Genomic DNA, 18,852 nt, shown 5'->3' with positions numbered 1-18,852 from the left:
CATTATGAATGCATGTTACACTTCTGACTGTACATTGTGTTTTTTCTTTTTCTTATAATGCACAGAGTTTTGAGGTATGGACGTTATCAATTGTCATTTACTGACAGTCGGACAGGCTCATGCAGTTTATCTAACTGCGTCTTTTAAAATCGAAAGCGAAATAAAATAAGTCTTCTCATAAAAGCCGGTGTATCAGCGCGCTGCTGCATTGAACACATAAGATTTGATTAGTTTCTGACTGGTTCTCGGGATATTGCGTTTTTTTCTGTCAAATCTATTTGTTGATGGTTGTACTACGTGCCTAAAGCATTCAGTCAATGTCATTATCTCATTTTTGGCAGAAGTGGCGTTTAACGTTTAACAGCTTTTGCATCTGAACTCTTTATATGGTACTGTGTTTAAAACTGAAGAAAAGAGTTTTGTTGATAATTTTAATAATTTTGTTCTTTAAACATGTTTTTTTTTCAACTTTTATAATAAACAACCTATAACAACATTTGAAAATGTTTATGCATATTTTATATGTACATTTATATGTTAAGTGTTTAAAGCATACATTACTTAAAAATATATAATTTTGTTTTGTAAAATATTAATATCAATATATTATAGTTTTGTATTTTTAATTGACAACTAGACTCAGTTTAATGGTTTTTATGTACAAAGATATGAAAAAAATGGACTTACCATACTTGTGAAAGGTCAGTACACAAACTAGTGACTGATGAATTGAAAATGTGAACTATCAAATTAATATTTTAGACTAATTTGTTGTAATTGCCAATTTATAAAGGGTCAATTATTACTATATTGGATATTCCTTCTCATACTGGACTGATAACTGATTGTTAGCTATTGATATATAAGAAACGCTCTGGTTACTAAAGTAACCCTTGTTCCCCGAGGTGGGGAACTCCAATGCTATACAGTAAGTGGATTTAATCCACGTATGGAGATTTCGTTCAGAAAGCCAATCGTCTGAATAAGTATGTAATCGGGCAAATGAAATGCCTAATGAATTGGCAGCGTCAGCTTGCGGACCTGATGCTTGTTGCAATCAATTTAGCATCAAAGGACATGGAAAACAAGAAGACACATCCTTTTTTAGCTGAAGAGACTGATACATACAGCTAAGGAACAATCATTATGGCAATGCAATTTAGCATTTCCGTTCCACCAGGGGTTACTTTAGTAATCAGAGTGTTCCCCTTCAGATGGGGAACTCTAATGCTAGAAGTGGATTTAATCCATGTATGGGGAAATGTCTGGAAAACGCCATAATGACTGCACCTTACCTTCGCCTCAGATGAGAGGATAGCCAGCCATAGCATGAGCGCTCCTGCATCAAAGAGAGGCGTGGTCTTCCAACATGATCCCTGGCCCTTATCTCACTTCAAAAAAGATTTACAGATTTAGATATATTTTTCGGGAGCCACAAGCGTCTAGATAATTTCTAGGAATTTAAAAATTACAGTACATTGGAAAAGCATGCAGTCCCGAAGGGGAGGATGCCTGCTACCTAAATGGGGAGATATGATGGCAAAATATATGGACTAGCCCTGAGAAGGGGGAGTACACATATGGTTAGCGGAGATGGAAGACACGGGCCAGCCTGTGAGAGGGGATTGCACCATGGCTGAACAAGCATATGGGATCACCTAGTGGGGATCACGCATAGCGGGCACCTATACCCAAAACGCAGGCTGACCAGAGGGCATACCTACAACGTAGTGGGCCAGCGAGTGACTCCTCCGCTGAGTCAGTGCTCAGGCCTCGGAGGAACTCTGCTGGGCTCACCTAAGCGGGGAACTTTACTGACAGAGTGAATAAGCGCATGTATCTCTGTGTTGGGAAGAATTGTGCAGCAAGCGTGTTTCAACACCTTAACCGAGTTGTTTCCTTAACCACCAAGGGTTATCTAATACCCATGAGGAAACCGGCTCCACTCTCAGATTGTAAAACCAATGTATTAGGTGTCACCAAGCCCGCAGCTCTACAAATGTCTGTTTGAGAGGCGCCGTGTGCACGCGCCCAAGAGGATGCGATGCTCCGAGTGGAGTGCGCACGCACTCCTGGAGGACACGGATTGCCCTGGCTCTGGGTAAGCGAGGGAGAAGCGATGGCATCTCGAGGGGTGGGAGAAAGGAGACCCTCCTCCCAGTGCCTGTGAGCCACTGGCGAAATGCACAGAACCAGCGAGCTGGAAGGCATAGCATCCCAGACTCAGGCTGTCACATGCGGGGAAGTAAAAAAGTGCTCTTTTATTGATGTTTGTGTGGCACTTTAAAGTGCCGTTGGAAATGGGGCCCAGCCCTCCAGCGGAAAAAGAGCAAATTCCCTATTCTCCGAATGACCTATCTCAGGGAGGCGCAGGCGGGAGCGGGGCAGCTCTCGTAGGTGGGCGCCCTCGGCGAGGAGCAGCATATGTGTATGGCTTAGCGGGCGGAGCGGGCTTACGGTCCCGCCGATAGATGACATTACCCATCCCATCAGAGTGCTCTCTCACCGCCTTGAATTCCAGAATGAATTCACCGGTGTCGCCGAACAGGCTAGCCTGGGATATGGGGGAGTCAAGAAAGTGGACTTTGTCGACTTTGCGCATATCAGCCAGGTTTAGCCAGAGGTGGCGCACCTGGACCACTAATATAGACATCGTCCTCCCCAACGCAGTGGTCCGAAGAGCATGGTCGGTTGTTGTGCGGAGCTCGTGTAGCAAGCTTGGGTCGGACCTACCCTCGTGCAGCTGAGCCAGCTGGGTAGCGCTGGTAGGTGGCCATAGCGTGCAAGGCAGAAGCAGCCTGGCCCGCAGCCTTGTAAGCTCTGGACGGGAGACAAGGCGGACCCCGCCAAGAAGAGGCACTGGCCCTCTGGTCCTCTACGTAGCACCCATCTAGTCGGTCCGGCCGCAGACCTGGAGGATAAACCATCTCCAAGCCCACAGCCGAAGCAGCACGGCTAACATGTCCGTTTCAGGATCTGTTTTGACACCGCTTTCCTGCCTGGAGGGGGCGAGCGGGTCTGGATCATCATCGGACAATGAAAGCCCACCCTCCGATGTCGCAGTGGACGTCTGGTCCCCGGTGTCATCGAGCATAAAGGCTACCATCTAGTTAGACGGATTGCTTCCTCCGCTCAAAGCTTGGATGGAGCGCTTGGAGAAGCGGGAGGTCCATGGTCCCGGAGGCGACGGATAATCTCCCACTAAAACCCTCAGACCTGCCTGAGTGCCTGCTGAGGAGGAACCCTCATCAACTCTCTCAGAAGGCTGTAGAAGTCTCTGAAGCGAAAAGGATGGGTCTTCTTGCTTTCCCTGTGCTTTTATTCTAAGTTGATTGCAACAAGCATCAGGTGCGCAAGCTTACGCTGACAGTTCATTTGGCATTTCATTGGCCCGTTAACATACTCTTTCAGACGATTGGCTTTCTGAATGAAATCCCCATACGTGGTCTAAATCCACTTATAGCATTGGAGTTCCCCATCCGAAGGGGAACTCTTCGCCCAGTGCACTTTGTCAAAAGGAAATCTGATTAAACTGCAACTGACTAAATGATTGTCAGATTTGTAGATTTTGTTTAGTTTTGATAATTGTAGTCATAGTGTTGAGAATATAATTGTCTCTGTATTCAGTCCAACTTTTTCAATTTTGTATTATTTCACAACATCATATTTTCCTTCATGAAAAAACCCCAGCTGAAAATGTAAAACTGATTACAGTTTTCATTGTCATTGGCTTAAAAGAAAAATAAAGGCATAATTAAATGTAGTTTCACAACAAATGAAGATTTGTGTTTTATTTCTCATCCATATGCCCTTCTGAAGCTGGCATTCCTTATTCTATAAAACCCAAATTAAGATATTTCTCCTTTTTCTAAAGATTCTTTTACAAATTAGTTTACATTTTATGAACAAAGCAGTTCAAAATTTCTTTAAAATATCTTCTTTCGTTTCATAGAAAGTGAGTCAAACAAAAAATAAATAAATAAATAAATAAATAAACGAAAAGAAGCAAATAACAGAAATGCCATTTTTGTGAAGACTATCCTTTTTCTACAGTAATATCTGAATTTTCACAATGAAGAATGTGGTGGTAAACATACAGTGCAGATCAGAAGTGGTGGAGGCCATGACCATGACAGGGAGACCGATTGCAGATGAAAGGATCCAGTTACACACGTTGACGATCTTGGCATTTCGGGGCGTTCTGAAGTCCAAGGCTTTAACCGGGTGGCAAACAGCTATGTAACGGTCAACACTCATGGTTGTGAGAGTAAAGATACTGGTGAACATGTTGTAGTAATCAATAGACATCACAATCTTGCACAGCTCGTCTCCAAAAGGCCATGTACCCATCAGGTAATTCACACTCTGAAAGGGTAGAGTACTTGTTGCCAAGGAATCTGCTAGAGCAAGGTTGAAGATGTAGATGTTGGTCGCAGTTTTCATTTTGGTGTATCTGCAATGGACAAAAATAGGTAGAGATCATTACATTCACTGCTTTTATTAAATAATATGAGATGCAATGTGTTTTCGGAGTGAGTAATGGCTATGGGAACTGTAGAAACATACATGAAAGGGCACTCTTTTTTTGTCCAATAAACAGCCAGTAATGAACTCAGCTACACATGTTGCTTCAAGCCATTAAGAAAGGTACAATGTGCATCTTATGATACAAATATGACCTTCATTGAAATGTTAATTCAAGAGGCCAGATAACCACCATTATGTACACCATTATGCAAATGTTTCTCAGCATGAATACAACTACAGTGTAGAGCAAAATCAAATCAAGTTCAATTTACTAGTTTTGAGCACTCTTTTAATATTTCAATTGGATGAGTGCATTGATGGATACATAAAAAATTTAGAACAGATAAATGGATGAATGAATGGATGGAGAGATTGGGAGGCAGTTGGATTGAATAAATAGAGAGATTGGGAGACAGTTGGATTGGATGGTCAGATAAATTGAAAAACAGATGGATAGATGGAGAGATTGAGAAAATAGTGGATGGAGAGATTAGGAGACAGTTGGATTGGATGGATAGAGAAATTGGGAATAAGATAGATAGATGGACGAATGAATGGATGGAGAGACAAATCAATTGGATGGATAGAGATATTGAGAAGCAGGTGAACGGATGGATGTGTGGATGTAAAAGATTGGGAAACAGATTGGATGAATGGATGGAGAGATTGGAAAAATTTGGATTGGATGGATAGAGAGATTGAGAAACTGATGGATGGATAGATGGATGGATGGATGGATGGATGAAAGGATGGATGGATGGGTGGCGAGATTGAGAGACAGTTGGATTGAATGAATAGATAGATTGAGAAACAGATGTATGGTTCAATGAATGGATGGAGAGATTTTGAGACAGTTGGATTGGATGGATTGAGAGATTGAGAAACTGATGGATAGATGGATGATGGATGGTGGGATGAATGAATGGATGGAGAGATTGAGAGACAGATGTATTGGATGGATAGAGAGATTGAAAAATGATTGGATGATTGGATGGATACGTTGGGAGACATTTGGATTCTATGGATAGAGATTGAGAAACAGATGGATGCATGTATGGATGGATGAATGGGTGGAGAGATTGGGGACAGTTGGATTTGGATGGATAGAGAGATTGAGAAACAGATGGATGAATGAGACTAGGATAGATAGAGGGATAAATGGAATGAGAGACAGTTGAATGGATAGACAGATTGACAGACAGTTGTATAGATGGATGGATGAATAGACAGGGAGATCATTGGATGGATAGACAGATTGATAGACAGTTGTATGAATGGATTGATGAATAGACAGGGAAATCATTGGATGGATGGACAGATAAACAGTTGTATGGATGGATGGATAGATAGATAGGGAAATCATTGGATGAATAGACAGATTGATAGACAGTTGTATGGATGGATGGATGAATAGATAGGGAGATCATTGGCTGGATAGACAGATAGACAGTTGGACTGATGGGTGGATAGATGGATGAATGGACAGATATATATATTTTTAAAACTCTTATCCTTTTAAGCTTTCTGTATCTCAAACATAAATGCTAAGCCCATACAGTTTATATGTGATTTGAATAAAGCCACTGTTGGAACAGCATGAAAGAATGGATTGCACACATCATGAGCACAGCATGCTAATTACACCAGGCATTATTGCCTTAACTGAGTGGCACATGAAATGGAAAGAAGAAATGATGGTGTGATGAAATGGAAAAATACCTCTGGTGCAGAAAATGGAAAGTAATTTTTCAAGCTATTGTCTGGTAGAAAACCCCATGAATAATAGAGCAACAGGGGGATCTTTCAATCGCTGAAAAAAATTAGATATTGATTTAAACAATAATTTAGTTTGGAATAATAAAAACTCAACACATAGTGGTTACCTGCACCAATCTAAACACATAAGCTTTTCATAAATAATGCATAATTCATGGAGGCTTGGCTCGTTTTCATGAATTATGCTGACATTGGTGACCAATTTTCTGTTGTTAAGCCTCTGACCCTCCCTTAATAGTGCGTTATGAGACTATATATCACTCCTCTATCATAAAACGGTTCCATTCCTTAAACTTAGTTCAAGCGTTTAAGCATAATGTCTTGGGAACACTGGGGACTTAACATAATCTTGAATATGGCTGGTATTCTTCTGTAGTAAACACTACACCCAGCTGAAAGAAATGCCTGCTTTAAAGTTTATGTGTATGTTACTATACTTCTAGCCAGGATAATAAACAAAAGATGAGCCATGCGCCGATTTGGATTGTTCAGATACACAATTTGTGATGTATTGCAATAGCAACGGAGATGATAAATTAAGAGCATGTACACTATGTAAACTAGCAACCCTGTAAAAAGATTATGGTTTGTCAGAGCTCCACTGTTTGACTTTCACAGAAATACACATAAATCAAGACACAGTCTAGCCCATACAAATATATACAGTCAGCTATAGAAATTATGGCCTGTGCATAGGACAACATGAAAAAAAAAAACAGCATGTGTCTGATGAATGTACTGTAGATGTAATTCTGATGAATGTAGAAAAAGTTTTGCTTTACAAATTGAACAAACTCAAGAAAACATTTAAGGTCACAATCATGGAGGCCACAAAACATAATCATAATGTATTCATTCATATTTTTATTTTTATACTTTACAAAAAAAGATTAACCCTGCTCGTAGAGGCCCACAGATTTAAACCACACTGAACAGCAGGTCAAGCTTTTTGGGATCATATAAAATACACAAGTAGATGTTCTGAAGCAGGTTAAAACTCTGTAGAACAGCTGGCCTCAAGCATACTTTAGCCCCTTTCACACAGTGATAGTGTTAAATATCTGGAAAATTACCAGAACATCTTTACCGGTGAATTTAAAAAAGCACTGTTTACACAGGCAAGGCCATTCTGGAAGTTTTTCGAAAAAGACCATTCACACATCCATTCCAAAATACTGGTACATTCTGACAACATTAACCAGAAATTAGCTCTAATTGGCTGCGCTTGTATTTGTAAACATATAAGAGGGTCGGGCTTTTGTTGATGGTTTGCCTTTTATTTAAAGCTTTAGCATTCATGCAGCTGTTTTGTCCCAGAGACAACCGCGGCTAAATGTTTACACTTTTGACCACATTACAAATTCTATGGATGGATAAGTATTGTGTACAACTTTGATAAAAACATATGGAGGAACACTTTCACATGTTGAGATGTACATAACATGTGTGTGTGCTGGCGCTCACCGGAGCACTACTTCACATCACGTGCACACACGTCAAGCAACTGAAGCAGAGCTTGAAGGTAAACAAACAGCGGTTTATCATACGCATTTTATTGTTAATTTTTTTTACACAGTTGGCATTAAAAAAGGAACATAGAAACGTTCGCTGATTAATAACTAGCAGTTAAATGTGTCTAGAAAAATATTCAAAGGCTGTTATTTTTATAAACAGAGCAGATGTGAATGCGTCTGAGTGTTCTGATTGGCAGAAGTAGACGTCTCACGTCATCGCATTCTAATCGTGAACGCGCTCTTTCTGCTAATTTTCCTTCTGCCTTCATACTGCGCAGCAAACAGCAGCAAATTACCAGTAATATTACTTCTCTTTCCAAAAATTGAACAACAAATTCAAATTTAACAAATTCATCAGTATTTTTAAAAAGGGCCTGTTCGCACATACACAAATTGCTGATAATTTTCCGAAAAGTTCTGTATGTGTGAAAGGAGTTATTGAAATGTTATTTCTGTTTTATTCATGCTGGACACTAGAGGGTGCAAAAAGTGCAAAAGCTCTTTATATACATCACTAGCTATGTTTCCATTGAAAACACTTTTACAGAACAAATTTCAGTATGCACATTTAAAAAGTTATGTGATGAGATCATGAGAGATCATGTGATGATAAAAAATGTGTGTGAATGGAAAAACCAGCAGGCTGAGCACATTATAAAACATCTGAAATGTTGTTTTGGTCATTTTAAAATGCCATAACCATTTCAGTATTGGTGTTATTATATTATTAATTACCTCCAGAATAGTCAAGAGTGTTTGTGGTCTGCGCCTCATGGCTTCAAACGCCACCACACGTTCATTGCATGTCGGCATCATCTTCTGAGATGCTAGTCATTTATTAAATAAGGAAAAGATTTACAAAGTTCCTCCTACCGCAGCAAATTCCATTTTTACTGTTGATATTTGGTGCCAGTTAACCAGGAAGTGATGATTTTGTTCTCTTTGACTCTGGATGGGGACGCCGCTTTATTCTGTTGTCTTTTATGCGATATTCCAGTTTTGCACATAAATTTAAGTGAAGTTTATTTATAAACTAATTTCGAGAGGATCACGTGATTGATTGATAACTGAACAAGGCTGGTTCTGCATTAGCTATGTTTGGTCCACCAGTCAGGCCAGTCCTAACCCACTATAAAGAGCCAGGGTTTTTCACTACAGCCATCTTCGATTTAAAGAATCCCCCTTCCAACCCTACTTCTCCACCTTTCCTTTCATAGGGCGGCACGGTGGCCCATTGCTTAGCACAATTACCTTACAGCAAGAACGTCACCGGTTCTAGTCCTTTCACAGTCTGGCAGTCGATTTTTGGGCGTAGTTTACATGTTCTTCCCGTGCTCAAGTGGGTTTTCCATGGGTCCTCCGGTTTCCTCCCACATTCCAAAAACATGCACTACAAGTGAATTGATCAATCTAAATTTTGCACTACAGTCAAACTCTCATCCTGCAGCATATCTCTTCATAGCATTCATTTTAGTCATCAGCTCTTATCAAGGGGGGAGTTGTCGAGATCTACCTGAGCTCAAAGCTCTCCTTTCGCCCTGCAAACGGTAGGGAGCCCAGGGCTCAAGGACCTTTTGGGCTCAGGGCTCTCTCCCGGGACAGCATGCCAAACTTTCTTATAATCAATCATCAGCTAAGTGTAAACTTTTGAATTCGCATTTCTGGATGGAAACATAGTTATTGCATGGACAGTATTAGAGAAATGGATGAATGGAAAAAAACATGTTAAACACACGATAGGTGTTTTGAAGTGAATTTAAAGTGAAAGTATGTTACATAAGTAAACATCTATTTGTAAACAGGCTCAAACATGCATAACTCACATAGCAAGCATTTTTTGGGCTATGTCTGGCTACAATGTGGCACTTTTGGCTCAGTCTCGTCATCGTTGAGAAGATAATGGGCCAAAATCAACACAACCCTTCTGGCTGACTGATGCATTTTTCTCTATTCGCTGGTCTCAGCTCAATGCTGCTGTACTTGTGGCAGGTCTGCTCTCGGTGTGGTTATGTTTATATTATTCAGCCCAAGTGACACGTCCTCTTTCGGTTTAGTTGTGTGTATTTGACTTCGGACCAAGTTATTTTTGCCAAAACAGGTTTGATTTGACTTCAGCCTAAGTTTGTACAGTCAGAGATGGGTCACTGTCAGAATAAAATAGGGATTGACAGACTGAATTGTGATTTTGGTTGTCATGAGTTTGATTAAGCACACTCTCAAAGGATTCACTTATTGAAAAGTTGTTCTACTACGGTTAAAGTGAAATATTTTGCTTGTGTTTCTTGCTGATCTAAAACTTCTGAAATACTTTATAAACCTGTGATGATGAGTTTTATTATGTGTTGGTCTTTGCGGTACTGTTTGTTTGTTTATGGCAAAACTTTACAGCTTGTATTCTCATGAGAGGTATATTAAAAAACCGCACACATGTGTACCTACGCTTTGATTTATACTGTATACATTTTTTTCGGCATTGTGAGTAAATATTAATTTAATATTACTGTTTGAGTCATATTTTGTTTGGATATCTAATTGCATCATGTGACACATTTTTTGTTTAAATGAACTCCAGTCACAGCTATGTATGTTGTCACCCTGATGAAGCAAAGGCAGATAGACAGATCTGCATCAGATCTGGCTGGATGACCAAGACGGATCGCATCCAGATCTGTCTGATAGTGTCTGCGCCAGACTTGGCCTTGGGCTGTCACGAAATCTATTTTTTTGCTGGGCTATAAATTGCGATAAACGATATTATTGCCACTTTATAATTTATATCACTAATAAAAAATTAGACATGTTTACATCATAACAGTGTAATAATTCAAGTAAAGTGTTTTAAAGTGTTAAGAATATTTAGAGGTTTGAAATTGAGACATGAATTTTTTTAAACAAATAAGTAACAGTAAATAATAGTATAATGTAAACAAAAAAGTGTTTTTTTTTTTTTTTTTTTTACTTTTAAAGCATCTCAGGTGCCATTTTTTAGATAATCAGGCAGATTCCAAAACAGGACTGTTTGTTAAAGGTTTGGACCTTTAAAATATAAGTGCAAAATATAAACGTGAGCGCGAAATGGCATACACTGTTAAACACGCTCGAAAAACCAGCATTTCAAATAAAATGCTGTTTTTTCGAGCGTGTTTAACAGTGTATGCCATTTTGCACTGTCATGTTTATATTTACACTGGCAGGTAAATACATCCGTTACAGTTGTCTGGAAGACCCCTCTCCAGTACCAACTGCGGTTGTTCCCATGTTGAAAAAAAGGGTAGGGTGGTTATGTTTTAGGTGTGAGTTAAGGTTAGTTGTGTTGCCTTTGTTTTTGTTGCCACAGTTTTGAAACAAATCTGACATATCGGTTCGTTCACGTTAGCGGACCACGTTGGTCTACTTTCTCTTTCAGCTTAAAGCCAAAATGTTCCCACACCAGCGCTGAAGATTTTGGCTTTGAAACCAAGTGCATCATGATTTTTTATCTTAACTGGCTGTCAATTTTAAACAAGAGTCAGTCGGTGCATGCAGACATCCCAAGTCTCTTGGAAATCGCTCGTCTCCCTCCCGGACCTTAAATAAATCGCTCACCCTTTTCACCCCTCCCAACATCCCCTGGTCATCACATACGTCTACACCCGATGCTGTATAACAGTAATTTATATTTATACAGTACTGTGACGGGTTTAGGGTTGAAGTGGGGGTAGGCGTTACAATTACAAATACAATTTAATGGGTTATTTAATAAATAACATAAATAATACTCATAAGTACTCAAAATACTCTTAAGTAATTACATTACTTTGATCGTTGGGTTTTTTTTTGGGGTGAGGGTAGACGTTAATAATATACAATAAATGGGGAATTTAATAGATAACAAAAATAATTCACGTTAACTTCCGGCCGCAGCTATATCTGATCTAGCAACAACCCTCTCGCACTCTGTCTGTGTGTGTGGAGATGCAAAAAAACTTAGCTTGCTATATTATGTAGCTTAATCATCATCATCTTAAATTGGTTTATATAAAATAGACAATATATCGAGCCTCCAAAATTAAATGCCCTCATTTTCATATATTGCGCGATAAGTCAGTATATTAACTTATATAGGCCTTGGACGACATAAAACCAATTTAATAGGGACTGGTTCAGATCTAAATGTATTTGTCAGTTTCCAGTGTGTGTTCTGGTTCCGGGCATATAGTGTGCCAGAACATATTCCAGGTTATGGTCCATGGGTGGGCCAGATAGAGTTTACTATCAGGGAACTATGACTCATGTACTGCTGTAATAAAAGCTAATTGCAAAGACTGATTATATGTTTTATTGCTATTATTATAATAATTAAATGTTTTTATCATTGGGAGAATTTTTACCGGTATATTGCAAATGATATTGCCCATCCAAAGATACTTGTGAGTATAAACTGTTTCGATATTTGTACCACCCATGGAGAAAGGTGGAGTTGGGATTTTAAACCTGCAGAAGTCCACCACCATCACTTTTGTCTTTGAGACAGTCCAAGTGGTTATGATCGGACTAGTTAACAAAGTCTTCAATAAGGATCCTGTACTCCCCCTTCACTCTATCCCCAATGCACGACACTATTGCTGTGTAATCAGAAAATGTCTGCATGTGACATGTTGCCGAGTTATAGCTAAAGTCCATCGTGTACAGGGTAAACAGGACAAGAGAAATACCGTCCCCTGTGGTGCACCAGTGCTGCTGACCACAATCCCTGAAGAACATTCCTTAGCCTCACAAACAGTGGTCTCTCTGTGAGGTAATATGTTACCCAGGATGCCAGGGATGAATCTACCCTATCTGTAACAATTTGTCTCTCAGCAGGATGAGTTGAATGGTATTAAAGGCACTGGAGAAATCAAAGAACTGTTCTAAAAGTCAGTAATTGTTTCTATTCCTTCACAACCTCCCTTTATGTTTTTATCCCTGCAGTTTTTCATCACCTTTCTTCTGCAGGAATCTGTCATCACCCTGCAGGTGCATATGCCTCAATTTGTTCATCCTTGAATGTTCATCATGTAATCCAGGGCTTGTTTTTATTATGTATTCAGCTTGCAGATGATGCATGAATTTCACAATTATCACAATAGGAATTACTTGTACTTTTATGAATGGTTTTGTGGTCCATGGTAACACAAATGTATTAAAATAAAGCATGAGAATAATTCCAAATTCTGTACAACTTATCAATCCACAAATGGATTGCCATTTAAAGATCTTTCAACATTTATAGTAACTGATAAAAAATTCTGAAGTATCATGTGACCCAAGACTGGAGAAAAGATACTAAAAATTCAGAAATAAATAATATTTTAAAATTTAACAATGTTTACCAATGTGAAATATTTATTAGGGGCTGAGCACGGGTGGTGCATATATTGGAACAGCCCCGTTTCTTATTATTATTCCATTCTGGGGTGCGTTTCTCACAACCATTGTTAGCCAACTAAGGTAGCAAGTTCTGTCGTTACAAACATAGTTTGTTGATTTGCCGTTTCCCAACTTTGAAAACATTGATGTCATTTGAAACACAACCTCATGGCGAAAGCTATAGGTGACCTATTATTTAAAAGCGGAATTTATGTTACGTCTCCAAAGCTTGTGGAAACAAAAGGCATACGTTAAGTCTTTTAATTTATAGAAGGTTATTTACTAAGTATCTCTACTGTATATGACATGGGCCTGCTGGTTAGAACTTTCGGCTGTGGTTTACGAGTGTCAAATTATAAAAGTAGACTTTAAAAAAATAAATAAATAAAAAATATTCAACTTAATAAAAATAATAATAATAATAATAATTATCATCATTAATACTATTGTTATTATTATTATTATTATTAATAATGTTATTATTATTATTAGGTATGATTTTTTTTCATTTCTAATACATAAGAATTATTAAATTCCATTTCTTGATAAATCGCCTCATTATTTATTTATATATGATTTATATATGATATTAGAATATGTGTTAGCTTTTGTGAGTGATTTTATGTTTTAGAATATATGTCATTCTCAATAATATTTGTAAAGGAAACAGGCCCTATATGTGCCATATATTTCAATTAATATGGAAAGCGAGTGCATGTTTTTACCAAATCTACTATTGTATTTTATTTTAAATGAGTGTGCGTAAAAACAGTATAACTTGCACAAAGAAATGATGGGGTTTTTCTCTAAAGACGGTGTTACTCTGCCCAGTTTAGAGCGTCATTATGGGCGTTTTACGTTATAACTAACATGGTTGAAGCGATAGATCTCCGACAGAGAAAATACGCATTTTGGGAAACACTCGTCACTAAATTGTTCTTTTTCCAAACGATGCATCGTGCCATGATAGTTCAGCTGCGAGTTACGTCGCTGTTTAGGAAATGCACCCCTAATATGAATGCCACTTTTAAGGTTCTGAACATGCTCGAAAACTCACAAAAGTTTGCGCACGCACCAGAAGTGGTGAAAATGTACATTTGTTACGGGTTTCAGAGGTGGGTGTGGCAAAATGGTTCGACAGCGCCACCTGTTAACAATCTAGGAAGTGCGAGCTACATTTTACGCAAATGTACATACGAATATAATCACACACATCAAACATGCCACTACCAACAAAAAGTCTCTTGGCACGAAATCAGAAACCCAACAGGAAGTCAGATATTTTTAACTTTCTCTGCAAAAAAAAGAGCAGTATTTGCCATTTTGTATTTTAACAAACTCCTCATTTCTTTTTAGATCAACACCAAAATTGGGTATTGGGTATATCTAAAGGCCTTGGCGATGATAAATCTCTAGATCTAGAGTTTTCGTCAAAGGGCGTGTTCATGGCAGACTTACAAACTTTGATGTTTTGTCATGAAACAAGAAGTTGTTGTCTGCCTGAACAATTCTACATTCCAATATCCAATTAAAGCCACCTGCTGGCAACAGGAAATACCATGTTTTATACTGTAACAAGCTTCTTCTAGAAATTTAATCAGATCGAATCCATGTTCCGTTTATTTAATCCATCGTTCTTTGTGATGTTACATTGTGGAAAATCTCGTCTTATAACTGTGTCAGATTTGCCTGAAAATTTGCATGTTCGATGAGATTCCTCTCCTGAAGATATCTGCATGTCAATACACAGTTACAGTCATAGCGCCACCTGCTGACAGAAGCAATTTTAGTATGTACAGTATTTGTCATTTTCTTCGTTTTTTATATTCATTAGGTTAAATTAACATTGTCCACTCTTCTCTGTCATCCCAAGGATACCAGGTGAGCCCAAGGGGTGAGGTCCCTTTCATCCCTGCTTGCAGCTTTAATTTAAATTATTGTTCAACTTATTTATTCAAAATTTAGCATTTTATTTATTTAAAAATCTGTATATCTCTTTTTAATTTTCATCCATCGTATGTTTAAACACATGGGGGGGGGGGGGGGAATGCAATGCATTAATAATAATAATAATAATACCTTTTATTTATAGGTGCCTTTCAGAGCACTCAAGGACACCTTACAGTATGTCACAGGCACATTTTAAAAACAAGACAGAAGAGTAATAAAGCATAGTATTAATCCAGAAAGTCATTAAAAGCAATCCTGAACAGAAAGGTTTTAACCTGGGATTTAAAATTGGAGATAGAGTCCACCTGATGAATATCTAATGGCAGGAAATTCCATAACTATGGTGCTATGCAGCTAAAAGCCCTGCCACCAAATGATTTCATCTTAAAATTTAAATCTTAATCTTAAAATCTTAAAACTGACAACAGTTCAGCCGCAGAAGATCTCAGTGAGCGCCGAGGAGTGTACCAGTGAAGAAGATGAGAGAGATAATCGGGTGCCAGGTTGTGAAGAGCTTTGTAAGTTAATAAAAGAATCTTATATTGTACACGATAAAAAACAGGAAGCCAATGCAAGTGAAAGAGAAGTGGAGTTATGTGTTCAGAAGCACGCGAGTTCTGGATTAACTGTAATCTGTGAAGTTGGTTAAGAGGGATACCAGATAGGAGGTAATTGCAATAATCAATCCTTGATGTAACCACAGCATGTACAAGCACTTCAGTATTTTGCTCAGATAGAGAAGGGCGTAGTCTTGCAAAGTTACGCAAGTGAAAAAAGTCAGATCGTGAAATTTTACTAATATGTGAATTAAACGAAAGCATACCACCCCAAGACTTTGAACATGAATTGTAAAATTTACAGGAGAATTATTGATAGATATAGTTAAGGATTGAGCTTTAGAAAGAACAGATTTAGAGCCAACCAGAAGGGCATTCATAACATTCATAACAAATTATCTACTACTAATTATGTGTAATTGTGGTTGGCATGGATGGCCAGCAGAACTAAAAGTCTATTGTATATCATGACATTCTCTTTAGCTGATAAATGAAAATAATGTTGTTTATTTTAATGCCATAAAACCTGATCACTCGGGTTGTGATTTGCCTCTAGTTTGACTGATCTCTGAAGTCTTGGCAAAAACACTCTTCCCTGTGGTGAGGTGGATGGATTCATTCATCACTGGAAGTCTCATACAAGGGTTTAGGCTGGCAGCATTTCCTAATGATTACATTGTAATCCAAAGGCTCTTTGCACTAGATAAATGATCATGCTGCTTATTTTTCCCACAGGGTATTGACTAATTATGAGAGCATCTCAGGGATGCACAGCTTCTCTGTATTTCACATGAAAGACTTTTTAGGTGAAACGCCAGACCACTGAATCCAATCAGCTAGTGCTCTTTGGTACTGTGAATACCACTTACTGGAAGCCCATTAAAATGTATTCATATCCCTTGCTGAATCTGCAGTACACTGATGAGCAGCAGGATACAGTACACTCAACAGCCACTTTGTTAGGCACACCCATTAATGCAAATATCTAATCTGACAATCACATGACAGCAACCCAAAGGATTTAGGCTTGATGCAGTGGTCAAGAAGATCTGCTGAAAAGCAACAGAATGGAGAAGAAAGTTGGTTTAAGTGGCATGGTCATTTCAGATGGGCTTCTCTGAGTATTTCAGAGACTGCGGATCTACTGGGATTTTCATGTTCAACCATTTCTACAGTTACAACAAAGAGATTCAAATTCATGTCGGAGAATAACCTGACTGGTTCAGCTTTTAGAAAGGCAACAGTAACTCAAATCACTAATAATGACAACCATCGTTATTACACATAAAAACCCTGGAGTAGATTAGCTACAGCAGCAGAAGAAGAGTACACCAGTGGCACTCCTGTTGTAAAGAAACACAAACTGGTAAGAAGTCCGAATTTCAGCCTAAAAACTAAGACTGATCATATTTTGGATCCATCCTACCTCAACAGTTTAGCTTCTAGTGGCGTAATGGTGTAGGGTAGATATTTAGGGCAAGGTCTAAAATCGCCTACTACTCAGTAGGAACTGCATTTGAATTTAATTGTACTACTCGACCATCAGAAAATTACGTTCTATAGTATGAATGTGAGTAGTATAAATTGAACTTAGGCGTACTACATCTGCCATTTTGTCATCATCACGTGACATACCTACGTCAATTGCGTCTCTTCACTCCTATTCATGAATTCTCTCCTGGTGCATTATGGCATAGCGTCCATTGGATGCGCACTTCAGAATCTCATCAAAAGTTGGTCTTCCGGGTATTTCTCTCATACAGTTTTTCTATGAATTTGGACGTACTACTTAGCTCCATGCTGTTGTTAGCATACTCTATGGAAGTATGCGATTTCGGATGCAGGGCTAGTCATGCTTTAGGCCTCTTTGGTGCCATTTACACTATTTACATGCATTTTTGTTTTAAAATTAGTATTCACGCTCGGTGGCTATGCATGTATTTTGCAAGCATGCATATACTTGTACTCTACTGTATGTAAAACGCTCATAAGAGAAATATGAGATCTTGATAAATCAGGAAACAACATACAATAATCCTGAAGACCAGTCAGAGAGTGGTTGTGGACAGCCACACCTCCATTTTCAATAGTTTAGTTTACAATAAAACTAAACACCAGAATTACCAAACCAGAATGAGTCTTTAGTGTATTCACAAGTCAAAGATGCCGGAGTAATGTGGATGCCAGGTGTAACCATAAAAAACATAAGCATTTGTTAACGAATGAAAACTCAAAAGTGTAAATGGCACCTTGAACATTGTTTAAATGTTGTATTGTTGCAAACCATGACCATTTCTTTGTGTCCACTGTATACTTGTGATGGCCTCTTCCACTTCCATGGCTCAAATAATCTTAAACTAGTTTCTTGAACCTGATTGTGATGGTAAATTTACTACTGTATAATTAAATGGCTCCACAGTCACCAACCTCAGTCCATTGGAACACTTTATTGTGCATTGACCAGGAGATTTAGCAAAGCATAGATGTGTAGCGAGCATAACTGCAGCAACTGTGAGATGCTGTCATGTCAATTTAGACAAAAACCACTGTGAAATGGTTCCGGCAGCTTGTTGAACCGATGTCAGAATTGATTACATAATTTCTGAAGCTTTGCAATGCAACCAACATAAGTTTATCAAAAAAATAAATAGATTTTAGTTAACATGCCTGGCAGAAAAAGTCTTCTGGTTAATCTAGAGGACGGTGTGGATTTTTCCTTAATGAAAGAATTAGAAGTGTCATCTGACAAAATCAGTGCAAAGTTCAACTGATTTTTGAAAGACGTCTGGGAGATTAAGACAGAGGCATGCCTTCTAGTTAGGAATAACAACCTGTCATTTAGAAGGTGGTCTTGTCTGTGTCAATTTGCTTGAGTGAAGTCAAACTGATTTAAGTCGGAGTCTAATAATTATCTCTCTGCCTCTGGTCAAACATGCTTGTGAAAATGACAGATGACACACTGTGAAAACAGCTTTAAAATGCCCTGCTTGTGGACCTTCAGGCCATCATGGTGAGAGTATCTGTGGCAAGATGATTCATTTTCTTTGGGTTCTTTTTTTTTCTGGTTTGTTTTTTATTAAAAGAGCTGAACTTTCAACTAAAAATTGGATGCTCATAGTACTTATTTGATATAAAAAATA

General features: G+C 38.5%; 1 protein-coding gene across 1 annotated transcript in view; it reads right to left on the bottom strand.

Annotated features, from left to right (window-relative positions):
- oprm1 (opioid receptor, mu 1) overlaps nt 1-18,852 on the bottom strand; it is a 39,446-nt gene that overhangs the window by 1,981 nt on the left and 18,613 nt on the right. Inside the window, exon 2 of the mRNA NM_131707.2 lies at nt 4,098-4,453. Within this exon, the coding sequence (NP_571782.2) occupies nt 4,098-4,453 (356 nt within the window). The remainder of the gene's footprint in view (nt 1-4,097; nt 4,454-18,852) is intronic.

Source organism: Danio rerio, chromosome 13 (assembly GCF_049306965.1).
Source record: "Danio rerio strain Tuebingen ecotype United States chromosome 13, GRCz12tu, whole genome shotgun sequence".
Taxonomy (NCBI): domain Eukaryota; kingdom Metazoa; phylum Chordata; class Actinopteri; order Cypriniformes; family Danionidae; genus Danio; species Danio rerio.
Note: the sequence above shows the minus strand (reverse complement) of the source record. Positions and strands in the feature narration are given on the sequence as shown.